Below are 16100 nucleotides of genomic sequence, written 5' to 3' on the forward strand. Positions count from 1 at the left end.
ATACCAAATTTTAAAGAGTCATTTTCTATACTGACTAAACTAACCCATATCAAGTGTAGCCTAGTTTGGACAAATACTTGGTAATTTGGCATGGGCTCCTTATGCCCAATAGACCTGTTAGTTGGGTCATGTGAGTCAGATTTTAACAAATTTAGATTTGATTCATATAATTAGTACTACTTTTGGATTTTGGGTTATGATTTTTGGGTTGATCAATGTGAAACTCATACTTGACTCATAAAATATTCGGTCTATGTGTGACAGCCCCACCGTCCCTAAGGGCGTACCCCAAAGGTTAGCGGACTGCCTGCCCAACTCTCGCCAGAACTACTAAACCAAAATTCACATTTGCCATACTAAAACGTGCCATTTAATTTCGATTAATCAATCCATAATATATACAATAGCATCTCTATCAATTCAACTTAAAATACAAGCCAAAACATCCAAACTTATACAAATACATGTGAGGTTTACTAATACAGAGGAGTTTAAACAAAAACAAACTATAACTAGCTCGACTCTTTCCCCAAAATTCACGCTCCCAACATTTTCGCCCCCTGTAAGGAAAACAAAGGTAACAGGATGAGCTTTCGTCCAATGAGGTACCACAAGGTCATGCAGTCAAGAATCACACAATTATAATTTTAATCGATCAAATATAAGCATCAAATAAAGAAATAAGTAAACACCACAATTTAAGCAGAGTAGTTCAGGTAAAAGGATAAAGATGACTCTCAAGAGCCAAATTCCCTGTTGCCTTACTTGATCCAAACCCATTGACACTCCGTCAACGATTAAAGAAGCAAAACCATGACCGTAGATCCCCACTTTACATCAATTTTCGTCCACCAAACATACCCCTTATCGGGCCCGAACACCAAACAGGAACAATGGTGGTAATACTCGAGTATACCAAATATCAGAAGTATTCAATGAATCAGTAACAGTTCCCCATGGTTCGTCATTCTACCTTGACCAAGCCCTTGCTGACTCAATTCGATTGACTACCAATAAGGTTTGAGCTCAAATTTCACAGTAAGGTCGTTGGATATTAGCCTCCAAACGACATCAATTCATGCACAAATAACAGATCCAAATTTCACAGTAAACCAGGCAATTAGTCAAGAGAAACGAGTGTGATAAAGTACACTCTCGCCTCGTCTAGAATAAACGAAAGTCACCGTCATTCAAGTCATATATTTCAAGCATAAGTAAATCAAGCATAAGTAAATCAGTTAAGTAACAAGTCATGCGAGTGGTACACTCACCAGTTCAAGCAAAAATATCGTCAAAAGTTTCCTTCTGGATTATGCCCTTGATCACTGACAAACCCTAAGAATAACCAAGAGAAAATATTATGGTTCAACCATCCAAAGTTTAGGTGAACCAAAGAAAATCCAAGTGACTACTAGTGCAAAGATGCAAATATGATTTTGAAGTGAAAAGAAAACATTAGGATCCAAAAACAGGAATAACCAAAGAGTTCTTCATTTCGATTCATGGCTGGAAATTTCCAGCAGCAAAACAATAATGAAAAGAAACAAGGTAATGCACCTCTTTAGAGTAGGATATTCACTCCAACTCAACATACAATTGTTGTTCAAGGTTTTAGCAAGTAAAATCAGCGAGATTGTGTCCAAAAGACTTCCAAACTAAAGACTTTGAGGCTAAAAGGTAGCAAGGTGCAAAACTGCCCTCCAAACCAGAATTTTGCACAACCATGAAACAAGTACAATCATGAGGTTTTTCACCTCCCAATCTTCATAGTTTTCACTCAAATTCACGCACAAAAGGCTTAACCAATGTTTGGAACAAGTTGTGGTCAAAACCAATTATGAAAAATTAGAAAACAACAAGGTAATAGACTTCGCTATCACTTGGCCAGTAAGCGAAATTTCAGCCAGTAAACTAGGGAAAATACCAATGAAAATCCTTCCATTTCAACCAAAATTCAACACATAAGTAAAGCTTATAGGTATACCAAGCATCTTAAGCAAGTTGATCACAAAATCAACCCAAACTTGAAAGAAACAAGCTGTCCCAAACTTTGGACAGCACCTCCCCTTATTTTCTTTACTTTTCTATCCAAACTCAACACCAAATTTCATCTCAAATCAACCTCAACCACAACCACAAGTCATAAGCTATAACATACACTTGATTAAGGCCACAAAACCATCCAAATATAGCAAATTTATAGCTCAAAACCAGCCATAATCAAGCTGATTTTTGGAAACCCTAAGCTGAAATTTTCACATACAAGCTGGAATTTTCCTTAAGCAAGCCAAACTAATATATAAAAGCTAGATATTTCACATGGCAAAACTATCAAATCATGGCCAACCTTAAGCATCATATAAGGGCTGAAATTTCACCATAAAAGCTGAAAATTTCCAAATCATCACTTCAAACCATGAAATTTCTCATGAAACTACCAAAATCCAACTCTAAAACCACTAGTATGCAAGTATTAGATGTAAAAAGAAGTTTCTTGCCATAGGTACCTTAAAACCCCAAGCAAATGGAAACCAAGTGCTTCTCTCTCAAAAATCTCTCCACTAAAGCCTTTGATCTTCCTTGAATATCACTTTTTATGGAGTAGTTTGCAAGATTGTTGGTTAAAACTCAAGATTCAAGCAAGAATTTGAGGTTGAAGATGAAGTTTTCTTCCCTTTTTTTTCTTCTCCAAGGTTCGGCCAAGAGAGGGGTAAAATGATAGGATTTTTAGTAAATTTTTTTTTGTTAATTAAAGAGGTAAGAAAGTCTTTAGTCAAAGTCAAAGAACCAAGACCTTTGAGACAAGTGTTTAGCCAAGATTAATCCTTATCTTATTGTCTTCCAAAGGCTAAACTATCTAGTTAACCTCAAATTATCCCTTACCATCTTATAAAATAATATCCCTTTATGCAAAACTCCACCTAGTTTTCAAAAATTTATCGCACTTACCGCATTCGCGGGTCCCACTTCCATAATGCGTGTCAAACTTAACATGAACTAACTTATACAAGGAAAATGATTTAAAAATTTGTCTCACTTATAAAAATATCTAGAAAATTAAGATAATAAAGTAAAGTATAGAAAATGTATTCGAAAAAATAAAATAAGGAATTTTTTCGGATCCTCACACTTTGAAACTAATTCGACTTTAGCCCAAAATCACTTATTGCTTCTTAATTTACTTAATATAATTACTACAACTATTAAGTCCTAAAACTAATTTAACATCCATAGGACCATAACATTAAAACTATATACAAACTAGTAACAGTTCATTAAAAAGTATATAAACTAAGAAATTTTTAACAATAATATATCTAATTAGACCAAAGTACATGAAAAACAGTAATAAAACATGATCAATAGTTAATATATCTTCAAAGGTCCTCAATTTGCTCGTTCTAAGATTTATCCACTCCTTTTGTCCATAGTGATCAGATTTGAATAGAAATACAGCTTTTGAATTCAAATAAAAGCAAACAAATTGATTTGTTTCATAAGTCACATAAGAACCTACAAGAAAGAAAAAAATAGACCAAGAGATGATGGTGGTTAGTTCAGGTAAAATTTAAACTAGTGGAGTGTATAAAAGGCATGCTTTGTCATTGAAACTATCGAGGTATACTTAGTCAAAATACAAGTAGCCATTACAAAAAGGCAATGAATCAGCATCTGGGTAACATATTAGAGATATTGAAACAGTTAAACCAAGAATTTGACTGCTTGGCATAAGAAGTAGCCAATATCATACCAATACAAAAATTTACTAAACCAAAAAGAAAGTTGAATTTAAACTATGAATTACCGCTATTAGCCCTCAAGAAAGCAGCAGAATTGTTGATTTTAACTCATATGTATATTTAGGGATTTGAGTCGTTGTTTATGTTCTGAATCTTTTGACATAATTTTGTATATTTAATATTTCTTATATATATTAATATATTTTGACACATAACTCATAAGCATAAAATATTAGTATTATATATACCAAAATATGAATATATATATATATATATATATATATATATATATATATATATATATATATATCATGGGTCCTATATTGGATTTAAGTCAATAAGGTCGAAACTTTGCTAACATTTAATTCGGATATAATATTGAGGTCCAAACTCAGCTCACCTTAATGAAAGGATGGGCTAATTGGGCTTTTTTTCGGATCAAGCGAGCCGAGTTTGAGTTGACTCGTCCTCATTGACATTCAGTGCTTTGAAACCCGAATTAAATTGGGCAATTTGATTGATCAGACCGCAAATTGATCATGACTTTGGTCCAATTCATATTTTGGCTTGATTGGATTTAAGAATTGGTGAGAACCGTGTGAACCGTTTGAACTAAAATGAACCGTTGAATGGCGATTTTTTGTTTTTGTTTATTAAATTGAAAAAAAGAATAGGCTCTTATTAACTTCAAAAACTAGTCGCTAAGTGCCATAGCCATTCACTTTCTTCTCATTTTTTGTCTTTTATCAAGTTTTCATCTCTACTTTCTAGTTTCCTGACTTCATTCAGGCTCCAGGTTTCTTCTTTTTTTTTTTATTTTAACAAAGTTGCAATCTTTAATTCCGAAAGACATGATTTAAAGTTTAAATTCACAATGTCTAATTCCTAAAGACATGAATTTTGTTTAATTTCAGAATATTATAGTATTATTGAGTAGGATTTAAGATTATATTTTGATCAATACAATTGAGATGAAATTTATTTGTTTGAACTTGTCGTTTAAAAAATTTATTTGTGAAAGTCCAAGTTCTTTGAAAATATTAAACATTTTATCAGATAAAATCTTAAGTTAGTCCAATGAATATTTTATTCTCCGTGTGTGTGTATATAATTAATTTATTTACAAAAATTTTTTGAACCGAGATTGAACAAGTCTGACCAATTGAACCGTGACCTGAACACCTCACTGGTTCAATTGACGGTTTGAGTTTCAAAATATTGTTGCCAGTCCTAATGCCCAGGAACCAAATTGAAAATTTAGACAGTTTTGAATGACCAAATGTAAATATCAGTCATAAACACTATCCAAAAAAGATGCGTAAACAAATCCCAACCAAAATTACTCGCTTTCTTGTTAGTAAACCAAATCTATTACCTGGACAACATTGATTGGACCAATCACTAATATTCAGCGTGGCGCCAAGACACCTACTTCCCATTCCCATTCGCACATTTATCCCGCGTATTGAGTACGCGCGTCAACACCCTCATACTAAAAGAACAGCCTGTGACAAAGTAATTCAAGCTGCCCAGAATCAAATTGACAAATTCTTCCATTTCTCTATTCTCCTCCCTGTTCTTTTCAACTGTAAGTTCGCGAATAGTGTTACTGTTTAGATCATTTTTTTCCACTCATGGGGAGGAAGAAAGATGGGAAGATGAGTGCTTTTCGTGCAGAGAAATTTCTGGTGTTTATGTTGTTTCTGTTTGGAATGGTTTTGAGAGCAAAAGGAGTCTGGTTAGAGATACCCAAATCAGGGATCAAGTGCTTGTTTGAGGATATCAGAAAAAGCGTCGTCGTTATGGCCGATTACTATGTTTTCTGGGATGAAGATTATCTTAACACTAATTATACCCCCAGAGTCTCTGTCAAAGTAAGTCCAACTTCAACTAATTGCTTCTAATAGCAACTTAATATTTTTTTTTTGGGATTTTGTAGGGTTGATAGATTAATTAATTTTTTTTTTCAGTCCATTTTAAGTGCGAATCAGGCATGTGCTGGATGGTACTCATTCTTATTCGTAGTAGAGTCCATCCAGTAATAGTGTCCATCCAATCTTGAGTGTTGAGTCCAGCATGTGCTGGATAGTGATCATTGTTATTCGTGGTAGTTTCCAACCAATCTTAAGTGCGAAATCATCCAATTGGGGGCATGCTGAATAGTACTCATTCTTATTCGTAATAGTTCCCATCCAACTTTGCCCTGGTACCAGATTTGGAACTACAACTTTAAGAGGTGAACAATAGAATTTATTGATTTTGTCTTTGAGAAAAAGAAAAGAAAAGAAAAGAAAGATTCAAGTACATTTTTCTATGATTCTGTTTGATTACTAATGGGGGTAATTATTTAAGTGATTAGAAGTGATTAAGTATTTGTCTTGTTTAAACAAACACGTGTGGTTACCAGGCAGGCATTTTGTCACATTGAAGCACTTGTTAAAGCATAATTTTGAGATTTTGTAGAACTTAAGTCTTAGGCCCTACGCTTAATATGATTTCTTGAGATGGAGGATTCAGAGAACTCTAACTAATGATCTAATGGCTGGATCTTTTACTTAGTGTTTCTGACATTTGCTCGGTTACAATGCATTAAAAGGTGAATTAGTTTGATTTTTATGCGAAGTAGCACTGCAAGCTGGAATAGCATTTGAGCATATTGGCAGAATGAGATGAGGGGGAGTAACTTTAACTTGGAAAAATGTATCGAGTTACTATTGAGACATTCATTTTGGGATAGTGGATTTTACAAGCTTGTTTTGGTGATGACTCTATCTTGGTCAATTTACAGGCTTCTGAGGTAAGGTTTTAAAAGTTTATCTCTCATGGAATCTATCAAAATCATTTTTGGATTTTGAATGTGAGAAAAAACAATACTGCTCTAACATTTTAGTGCTTCTGGCACTGAATTGAGCAGTAGTTGTTGGTGAATGCACTTTTACTATGCTTTTGCAAGCATGGCTAGAGGTGATACAAAAGCTGTCAACCAACTCTCATTCATTCTCGGATTTGCAGTTTCAACATGGCATAAATAATTAGTGCTGGCATTATCTTATAAATCAACAGCTGATGCAGGAAAACTCTGGGATTGCTGCTCTACATATATGTACCCTTCTGCGGAACAACTTTAGTTTCTTTGAATTTTCTTTCATGATTGGACAGTTTTATCCTCACTTCGAACCCTTGCAATTTGATTTTATCGTGGCAGTCATAATGTTCAGGTCCTTTTTTTCACTTGCAATTCTTTATTAGGGCTGATTCATATGGTTTGCTGGTGCACAATATTCATTGATTGATGCTATTGCCTGCCATGATGGATATGATGATACTCAAAAGAAATTAGTAGTTTGGTATGAGATCATGCTGGAGTGGAGAGAAGGTATTGCATGAACTTAGATGACCTATTGGACTAGATACTAGAACTACTATTGGGTAAATCTACAATAAAATTTGGTTCCAGGCTGTAATAAGCTAGGAAAAGGCTTTTAGAATATTCATATGCTGTTTTGTTAAGGAAGAATAAAAGTCTGGCAGAAATCTGAGTATACTAGTATGGCTAGCCTACCTTAAATGGGGGAAAAAGGAAAAACAAAAAGAAAGAGAGAGAAATGGAAAAAGGAATATCGGTGTCAACTTAGTCACACTGAGACTGTCTGCCTAGTGAGTTCAGAGTCAATACTTGCATAAATGGTGCATCATATTCTCTGGGATCAACTTACGTGGTCTATGAATTTGCTGTTCTACATTAGTGGATTTTTGGTCCTGTAGATTTTCAGAATGGTTTTGTGGTGATCTACAAAAAAGCATTTTACATAAGTGAATTTTTTGGTCGTATAAATTTTCAGTATGGTTCAAGTAGCAATTGTGATGAAACTCATTGGTGGACCCAGACTAGCTGAGCTTTCCTCATATTTATAGTTGCATATCCGTGTAAGTAGACACAACCAAATGCTGTCCAAAGCCATCTCTATGCTTTAGTGAATGGGTCAGATTTGGGTTTTTATTGTTTAAATGAAATAGTAATTTGACTAAGATCCAAAATCTGTACTTATATGAAAGTCTGTCCTTGTTAGCGTGTCAATAAAATCCTGAATCGATTAAACATATCTATGAATATTTTTGTAACAGATTTGAGGATCATCTATTACAGCCAGATATAAGGATCATTTAATATGTCAAAAGGAAAAAGGTCTTCTAGAATTCTTTAAGCAATGATGTGCTTCATACATAGTAAGACTACCTGCATTGCAATTTAAATTCAGAATGACACTTCCAACCAAGATCTGAACTGTGGATTAGCCTAGTTAATATCTGATGCAGTTCATTTGGCCGAAAGATGGTGTGAATATATAAATTTCGTTGGATTGAGGATCCAGTGATTCAATTACAAGGTTTGTAGATCTAAGTGATTGCACAATGGAAATCTTCGAAAAGATCTACCTGTACAGTTAACATCTTCTGACAAGTCCACTAGTTCTTTAGCAGAGTGTGTAAGTGCAATTAACATGCTCCTCAATTTAAATAAGCAGAGTGTGCAAGAGCAAGAAAAAAAATGAAAGGAGCAGAATTTGTATAGAAGTTGAAATACAAACAGTATGATAGCCATCCAAATCTTCTGTTAACAGTATGGTCACCGTGATATTAATAGTAAATTTTTGAAGGAATGCTTAGTTGCATACACTTTGAACAGGAAATATTTATAAATCTCAATCAATTTTTCATCTTGCATCATTTGTCATTGACAAATAGAAATGGAGGCATGCGAAGATGTACTGATCTTGTTGCTGTCTTATAATTTAACCATCTCTTGCTTTCCTAAAGCTTACCTTTCTAGTAAATTGGTTTGTTAAAGGGGATGGAGTACATGTTTTAATATCTGTAATGGCATCTGTGAAGTGTCATGTTTTAATATCTGTAATGACATCTCTGAAGTTGTCATGTATCAACTTTATAGAGAAAAACTGAACATAGTATTTATTTGCATTGTATACTGGAACAGACTCAATATTTGAGTTTAATAAGAATGTAAAATCTCTACCCCCGTGTCGCAGATTAAATCCGCTTGATTTCTTGCCTTAACATAAATTTTAGGGAAGTAGTTTGAGTTTTTTCAGATAAAGAGCTGGAATCTGCAACCAGATAATTGACAAGATGGTCTTTCACATTTCAACCTATTGAAAAGTGGTAGTTTAGTCACCTATTTGGCTTACAAATGTTTTATGTTAGAATAAGTCTATTGGATGATCAGATGTTGAAGCATTGCTAATCTTGAAAGAGGTTTCGCGAGTAGTCTTAGCTAGTGTGGATAAATGAGCTATTTGTGTGCTGTTTAGGTGACATCACCATATGGAAATACTGTCCATCATCAAGAAAACGTGACACATGGTCAATTTGCATTTACAACAAGTGAAGATGGTAGTTACATGGCTTGCTTCTCAACTGAAAGCAGTCATGATGGAGGTAAAGCAGTCACTGTTGGTATTGAGTGGAAAACTGGAATTGCTGCTAAGGATTGGGAATCGGTTGCCAAAAAAGAACATGTTGAAGTAAGTTCGTCATCGACATTACTGGTGCTATCTCTTACTCGTCCTTTCAATCCCTTGCCTTTCCCCTTCCCGCTCTCGGACACCCCTTGTTCTCATTACTCTATTCTGTGTCTGTACGTGTCTGTTTGTGTCCATATTTATATATGCACTGATCTATATGTGCTGATATGTTTATTCGTAAATGGATTTAGGGTCTTGAGCTTGAGCTGAGGAAACTTGAAGGAGTTGTGGAAGCCATCCGTGAAAATTTGATCTATCTCAAAAGCAGGTAGTTGCTTTAGATTTTATTGTCCAAGAATGTGCTTAAACACATTTCTTTTTCTCTGGTTGTTTACATTTGTTGCACATAGCACTATTTCTATTCGGTCTCCTTTTTCCTTCTTTATTGGATTGTGGATTATTTAATAGAATGACAATGCATCAAATGGTTTCCGTGTAAAGTGTGCAAAAAATTTTGGAAGCGGAAACAGCTTAAATACAGGAAATTTCATAAGCTAAAAAAGAATATGAAATATTCAAGCTCACTTGTGCTGCTATTTTAATGATGTACATACAGGTTACAGAAATTTTATTCTTCTTCAGTAATGATTAAAATCACTTTTTTTAGTTGTCTCTCATTAGAAAATTTTAGATCTGACAATTTTAATTGTAACCTACCCGAGTTACATTTGGTTTCCTTTTTTGCATGTAGGGAAGCAGACATGAGGGAAGTGAGTGAAAGAACTAATGCAAGAGTGGCTTGGTTCAGTATAATCTCGCTTGGTGTTTGCGTTGCGGTTTCACTTGTTCAAGTAGTGCATCTGAAGCATTTTTTTGAAAAGAAAAAGCTCATCTAGGTTTTATAGTTTGCAAAGTCTTACCTGATCGAGAATTTGTTCATGCTAAATTTTTAAAAAAAAAGATAGAATAGCTTTGTTAGTTTACCACATGTCATTTTCATATGTTTATTTCCTTGCACAATCATGATAGGATGAACTTGTTTTGGTAACAAATGTGATGTCCAAAGATGACAGAGAAAAACTGAAAAAAGGAAAGTAAGGAAGCCCAGGAGCACTTTCATGAACAGAAATCATGTCTCCTTTTTGCTCAACCTATACTCATGCTAGTTATGATTAAAAGAACTGCAAATCCATGTGGTAATTTGGTCTAGAAGAGAGAGAAATTCATAGTTCCAGTATTCTCTCCATTGTATAAACAATGTGCTTATAGACACAATGAAGGATAATACAAGAAACTGTACTTGGAAACAAAAGTATAAAGTTACAAAAGTCAAATCAGGAAAAGAAACTAATTTTTGAAACTCCTCAAAGATCTATTCTGTATTAATGCACAAGTTACATCATACAAGTTTCATCATACATGAACTCATTCACTCAATGCAGCTGCTAATTTCTTTTGGATGAGCTCAATGCCAAGACGAGGAGATAATCTAGGAAGGGTCTCCTGAAATTCGAATAAGCATATCTGTGAGCTTCACCTCTTATAAAGCAGTCTAGAGAGTAACAAATTCAAAAGATTTTCACTTAGACCACAAACCGAAATCCAGACTCCTCACCTCATAAGCCTCTTCTTAATCAATCCAAAATTCATGAGAAGAAATGAAATATACTATGCACATAAGTGTTTGCCAATCATAAATTAGATCTTATGAAGAACAAATCCAAGATAGATAGAACATAGATAACAAAGTTCAAGACCAAGACCAGAAACATAAACACATAACTATATGCTCAAAGTTGTCTGTACCAAGCAGATATGTATTATTACAATGGCAATCCAGATTCACTTCTGCTTTTCACTCGACTAAAACATGATGATGAGCTCGCAGTCATCTAATTCATTATTGTATCCCATATTAGCTCCTATCAGCTCATGTAAACCACATCAAGTAGAGTATCTGTTTCCATGAACATGAGGCAAATTACATCAAGTAGTTGCTTAACCTCAGCAAGAATTATTGACCCCAAATACATAGATGCTGATAATTATTTAACCAACAAATAAGCCACATTGTTCAGCGTTTTCATGTTAAGCGAAAGTTGAACTCATCACCTCATTTTACAAGAAAGTGATGTTTAAACTTTAAATCCTTTGGCTATAATATTCCAGTGAAGAACCAAACAGGGTTTACTTATTTTACCAGAAAGTGACAGGCAACACATGCGCATGCACGAACACAGAGTACATCTCTGTTTAGGAAGCCATTTCAACATAATCACAGGTATTAGGTGATTGCCTATAGTTTATTCATTTGAGAATAAAGTATCTTCGGTACTGAGAGTATTCTCAAAATTCAGATGCAATTCATAAATAATACATTTTCTTTTGCTTGAAAGTATATTTTGGATCACATTCCAATTTATAGGGAGGAAAAGAGTCTCTGAGCTTTCTTTATATTTTGTTCCACCACATTTAATTTGAAATTATCTCTATGCTTTTTTCTGTTTGGAAGGTGTAGACCATGGAAGGATTCTTAAACCTCCACTTTAACAATATAAACTACTTTAGAAGAACCGTTCCTTAATCAGGCAATACAAGATCCTGAATGGCCATTAGTTTATCAAACTCCACCTCTACATGCTTCTAAGTAATAACCCAAGTTTACTTGGATTCACTAACATATTCCAATAATATACTGTTTTCAACAGTTTGCTAGAGCATTTAAGCGTCAACTTGTTCAAATCCTATCCAAATTAAATAGAGTAACTTAAACAAATGATGAGACCATCCTTCCAATAGCTTCATGTCCAAAATTGATCGATAAGTACACCAGCCAAGCACCAAATAAGAAGTGCTTTTCTGCAGCCAAATGCACCTTCTTGACTGAAAGGCCACATTTCATGCTCAGTCATTGACAGAGGTATATAAGGTTTAATATCAGATAATTAGCCGTGGGATGAAAGCTAAATATTCTGACAGGCTATTCCTTTTTCATTCACAACTGGTGGCATTTATTCTTTTCATTATCGTCATTAATTCGAAATAAACAGAGATGATATAGCCTTCATGACATCAAATATCAGTTACATAATTAACAATCAATATAACCGCAACCAGTAAGAGTTCGTACTGTTATTATAAAGGTCAATTTGCAAATTATAAATGCACCAGAATCCAGTGTCAATTCCACAGAGACATTACCCTATCCCGAAATCTTGTTTGTCCAATTGCAGTAAATTACAAAAATGATGACAAGAAAAGAAGCCAACTTAAACTAGTAACAATAAGATGCTGACAAATATGATCCTCAGGCAACGAGTCTAACCTCAAAGCCATCAGAACGAACAACAGCTAACACTGGTATTTCATACTGGTAAGCCTTCTCCCAACAAGGATTCGTAGTGATATCCCTTATCTAAACAAAAACCCCCCACAAGATTCAATCAGATAAACAAAACCAAATTGCATGAAACCCAGCAAAAACAACAAAAATGCGTTAATGGGACCTGTAATTCAACGTTCTGGATCGAATCAGGGCCAGAGAGGCAGAGAGCAGCTTGGAGCTTTTCTTTGAGGCCATCACACAAACAGCAACCGGGCTTTGAATAAAGTACGAGTTTTCTCGAAGTTGAGGGAGATGATGAAGCAGATATTGAAGAATGTGACGAAGAAAATCGAGGCCTGTGTCTCCATTTCGGTACTTGGCCGTGGAAGATGCTCAGCCTCGTGGCCGTTGGCCACGTAGATACCGGTATTCTTGCTGCCATGGCTGCCATTGCTGCAGTCCCAGTAGCCATTTTTTTGTTCTTTATTTTGTTAGAAAGATGGGCTTCTTATTCATGGGGCTATTTTTTATTAGGTTCAGCCCATTTGGAGATAGTGCCAAGCTTGGACCCAATGCTTCCAAATAGGAAATAATGAGCGGTCCATTTGACGAGCTAGCCAAAGTTTTTAAGGATTCAAATGTCTCCAATAGAAATTACTGTAGACAATGGAATTTTAATTAATTCTTAAAATTACCATTGATTTATAAATTATTTTTGTGGCTTATTTCTATCCAATCGGGTATTGCCACATGTTATGTACACTTGGAAAATTTGGTTATTAAATGGCCAATTATATTTTTCCACGTGTCAAGGTGAAGTGTTCCAAATTTATTCAAATTGTAGGGATATCTCTACTAACCAAATCATATCATATCACATGCCTATTGGATAAATATCTAAGTATTTATTTCTTATTAAAGGGATAATATTTAGAGTTGTTCAATCCAAGTATATTTCTTATATACTGCAATAGCCTGACCAGTCAAACGGCGCCACGTCCCGTGTCCCCACGAGTTTGGCCAATCGAGGAATTACTTATCTCTTTATTAATAAATATAAAATGAAAAGATAATATTTGGCTAGCACAGTCCTAATATGACTGCACGTCTTGCAAGACAAGTAAAGTGGTACACAGGTCTTCAACCTCTACCTCTTGCTACAGCTATAAATAGAGGTCTCTCAACCAAATCAAGGACACAGAGACACAGACACAGACAGAGACACACAGATACGGAGGCACACACCAGGAGGCATCTCATACACTCAAGTGGTGAAGTTTCAAGCTACGAAGGTCTGGGTCTCTAAGCTCCTCAAGTCTTCCGCATATCAAGGCTTGAGCCTTCAAATATTTTCAAGTTCTTCAAATCTTCCATATCAAGATTTGAAAGAATCGGTGGTGGATCCAAGAACAAGCTGCGAAGCCCTTGGATTGGTGTTCGAAGAGAAGAATCGAGGGAAACTCTCCACAAGTTCGAGAAAACCCCAGAGATTGTACCTACATATTTTCCTAAATTTATATATCATATATTTGCCGTGTATTTTTCTTGTCGTTTTGCAGACTTAAAATTTTATCGCGTACAATTACATATGGGAAAAAAGAGTATATAGGGGAAAAAGAAACAACTGTATTACTTTATTGAAAGTAGGCGTGTCAATGGATAGAGTATGGGTTGGATCTCTTTGATTCATATTCAAATTCATTAAATTTAGTTGGACCCAAATTCAGACCCAAAATCTTATGGATCTGAAAAATAAATCCAACCTCAGACCAATTGATAAATATTGTATTGATATTAATATAATGTAATCATTCAATTTAATGCTCACATTATCAACTATGTTTGACTTAATTTAATAAATTTGGATTTCAATAATTAAATTTCGATTTTCAAAATTTCAAATTTTAGATCTCAATTTTATTAAATGTGTTGCCGAAGTCTTATGTACACCAACCAGGTTCTTAGGTTCCGTTTGATAAAACTGAATCTGAATTCTGAAGTCTGAATTCTGAAATCTGAATACTGAAACAATTAATTTGCTGAATTTTAAACACTGAAAAAAATATAGGAAAATTTGCTGAATTGGTCTCTAACATTTACCAAAAGCACTTTTTTAGTCCCTAACATATAAAATCAGCCAAAATTGTCCTTCACTTTTAAATTGTGATTTAATTTGGTCCTAATGCTCGTTTTTGCTCCTTTCTCCGGTTAAAAATAGCACGCCCCTCTCACATGGTCATATTTTCAAGGGCAAAATTGGAAAACACAAATCCCAGATCCACCGGGGACGATCCCTGACCTCACGATCTTTATCTTGTTTCGACTCTCTAAGGACAGGTTCACCACAACGGTGACTGAGTTCACCTGAACAGAAGCATATTTGGAGGTGATTAGAGGCCGGAGAGCCGAGAGTAGACACGCAGTGTAGAGATTCACCCGGGATTCCTCATGGGTTTGGGTTAGTTTCCGGAGGGAAAGCAGAGCCTCCTCTTGCTCGAACACTTGAGAGCTCCGGAGCTTGGTCATGAACTTGTCTTCTTCGAGGGAGCTAGAGTGACACAAGGACTCAATATCTGAGGAGGACGAAGAAGAGCAGCAACAATAGGGGCGGGTGGTTAAAGGTAGAGGAGTGGTGGGCCTGTTGATGACAGTGGCGGCCATCACGGATTCCTTGGAGCTGGCGGAAACTTGACTAGGCGTCCGAGTCAGCTCTGTTTCTTGGGAAGAGAACTTTGATAATTGATGATTAGGCTTCTGTTGGGAATGGGAAGCGAGCAATAAGGTACGAATGAGGTTATGAGCGGAGCAGAAATCGAAGGGTTTGGGAGGAGGGGTAAAGAGAGTAAAATGGCACAAGCTGAGAACAGTGGACTTGAGGGTGAGGTTAGGGATGAGGGTGGAGAAATCGGGAACAGAGCTGTCGGGGAGGGTGGGCCTGAAGTTGAGGGACTTGCAGGCATCGATGCAATTACGCTCGAAGGAGTGGCCGGAGGAGACAATAACGGGGTCAACCATGAGGGAGCCGGGATGGGGCAGACGAATTCCAGAGGAGGTTGGATTTTTTGCTTTGGGGATTTCTCAAAGTGGATTTTCCACTTGGGTAGCTGCTTCTGCTTGGCGCCACTGCCCATCTCCCTTTTCCATTGCTGTTTTGATCCTGAAAAGGTTTTCATATGTGAGGGATATTACGGATCGATTGGGAGATTTCAAATCGGGTAGGTATTGCCGATGATGATAATGATGATAGCAGTAATCTTATCAACTTTGAAAGAGGAATTGTATTGCTGATTACAATTGGGGACATGATGATGATAAGATTCTGCCGCTAGCTGATGAATCTCTCTCTCTCTCTTTGTCTCTCTCGGTGCACAAATTGCTACATAGTGTAACAGACTAGCCAGTTGAGTAAAGCTTTTATTTTCCAATTTTGCCTTTGAAAATATGACCATGTGAGATGGGCGTGCTATTTTTAGCCGAAGAAAGGAGCAAAAACGAGCAGTAGGACCAAATTGGATCACAATTTAAATGTGGAGGACAATTTTGGCTGATTTT

General features: G+C 35.7%; 2 protein-coding genes, 1 long non-coding RNA gene and 1 pseudogene across 4 annotated transcripts; 1 reads left to right on the forward strand and 3 right to left on the reverse strand.

Annotated features, from left to right (window-relative positions):
* Window positions 1-354: 354 nt before the first annotated feature.
* Window positions 355-5250, reverse strand: LOC140015340 (uncharacterized). Its single transcript, XR_011821960.1, has 3 exons — window positions 5116-5250; window positions 1272-1335; window positions 355-560 (listed from the first exon to the last, which is right to left on the reverse strand). It is a non-coding gene; the product is annotated as an uncharacterized lncRNA (long non-coding RNA).
* On the forward strand, window positions 5233-10352 carry LOC113712503 (transmembrane emp24 domain-containing protein p24delta3-like). Of its 2 annotated transcripts, none has more exons than XM_027235968.2 (4): window positions 5233-5614; window positions 9071-9283; window positions 9475-9551; window positions 9983-10206. In XM_027235968.2, the coding sequence occupies exons 1-4, from the start codon at window positions 5375-5377 to the stop codon at window positions 9999-10001; spliced, it is 549 nt and encodes a 182-aa protein (XP_027091769.2). In that variant the 5' UTR covers window positions 5233-5374; the 3' UTR covers window positions 10002-10206. The 2 variants fall into 2 exon arrangements, with proteins under 2 accessions (XP_027091769.2, XP_027091768.2); XM_027235967.2 differs by having other exon boundaries at window positions 5235-5614; window positions 9975-10352.
* A 63-nt stretch (window positions 10353-10415) lies between these two features.
* On the reverse strand, window positions 10416-13068 carry LOC113712504 (uncharacterized). Its single transcript, XM_027235969.2, has 3 exons — window positions 12730-13068; window positions 12549-12638; window positions 10416-10726 (listed from the first exon to the last, which is right to left on the reverse strand). Exons 1-3 carry the CDS (start codon window positions 13018-13020, stop codon window positions 10649-10651), a joined length of 459 nt encoding a protein of 152 aa, XP_027091770.2. The 5' UTR covers window positions 13021-13068; the 3' UTR covers window positions 10416-10648.
* Window positions 13069-14792: 1724 nt separating this feature from the next.
* LOC140015233 (U-box domain-containing protein 40-like) lies at window positions 14793-15679 on the reverse strand (annotated as a pseudogene).
* Between the last annotated feature and the right edge of the window lie 421 nt (window positions 15680-16100).

The sequence above is a fragment of the Coffea arabica genome, chromosome 10e (assembly GCF_036785885.1).
Source record: "Coffea arabica cultivar ET-39 chromosome 10e, Coffea Arabica ET-39 HiFi, whole genome shotgun sequence".
Lineage (NCBI taxonomy): Eukaryota > Viridiplantae > Streptophyta > Magnoliopsida > Gentianales > Rubiaceae > Coffea > Coffea arabica.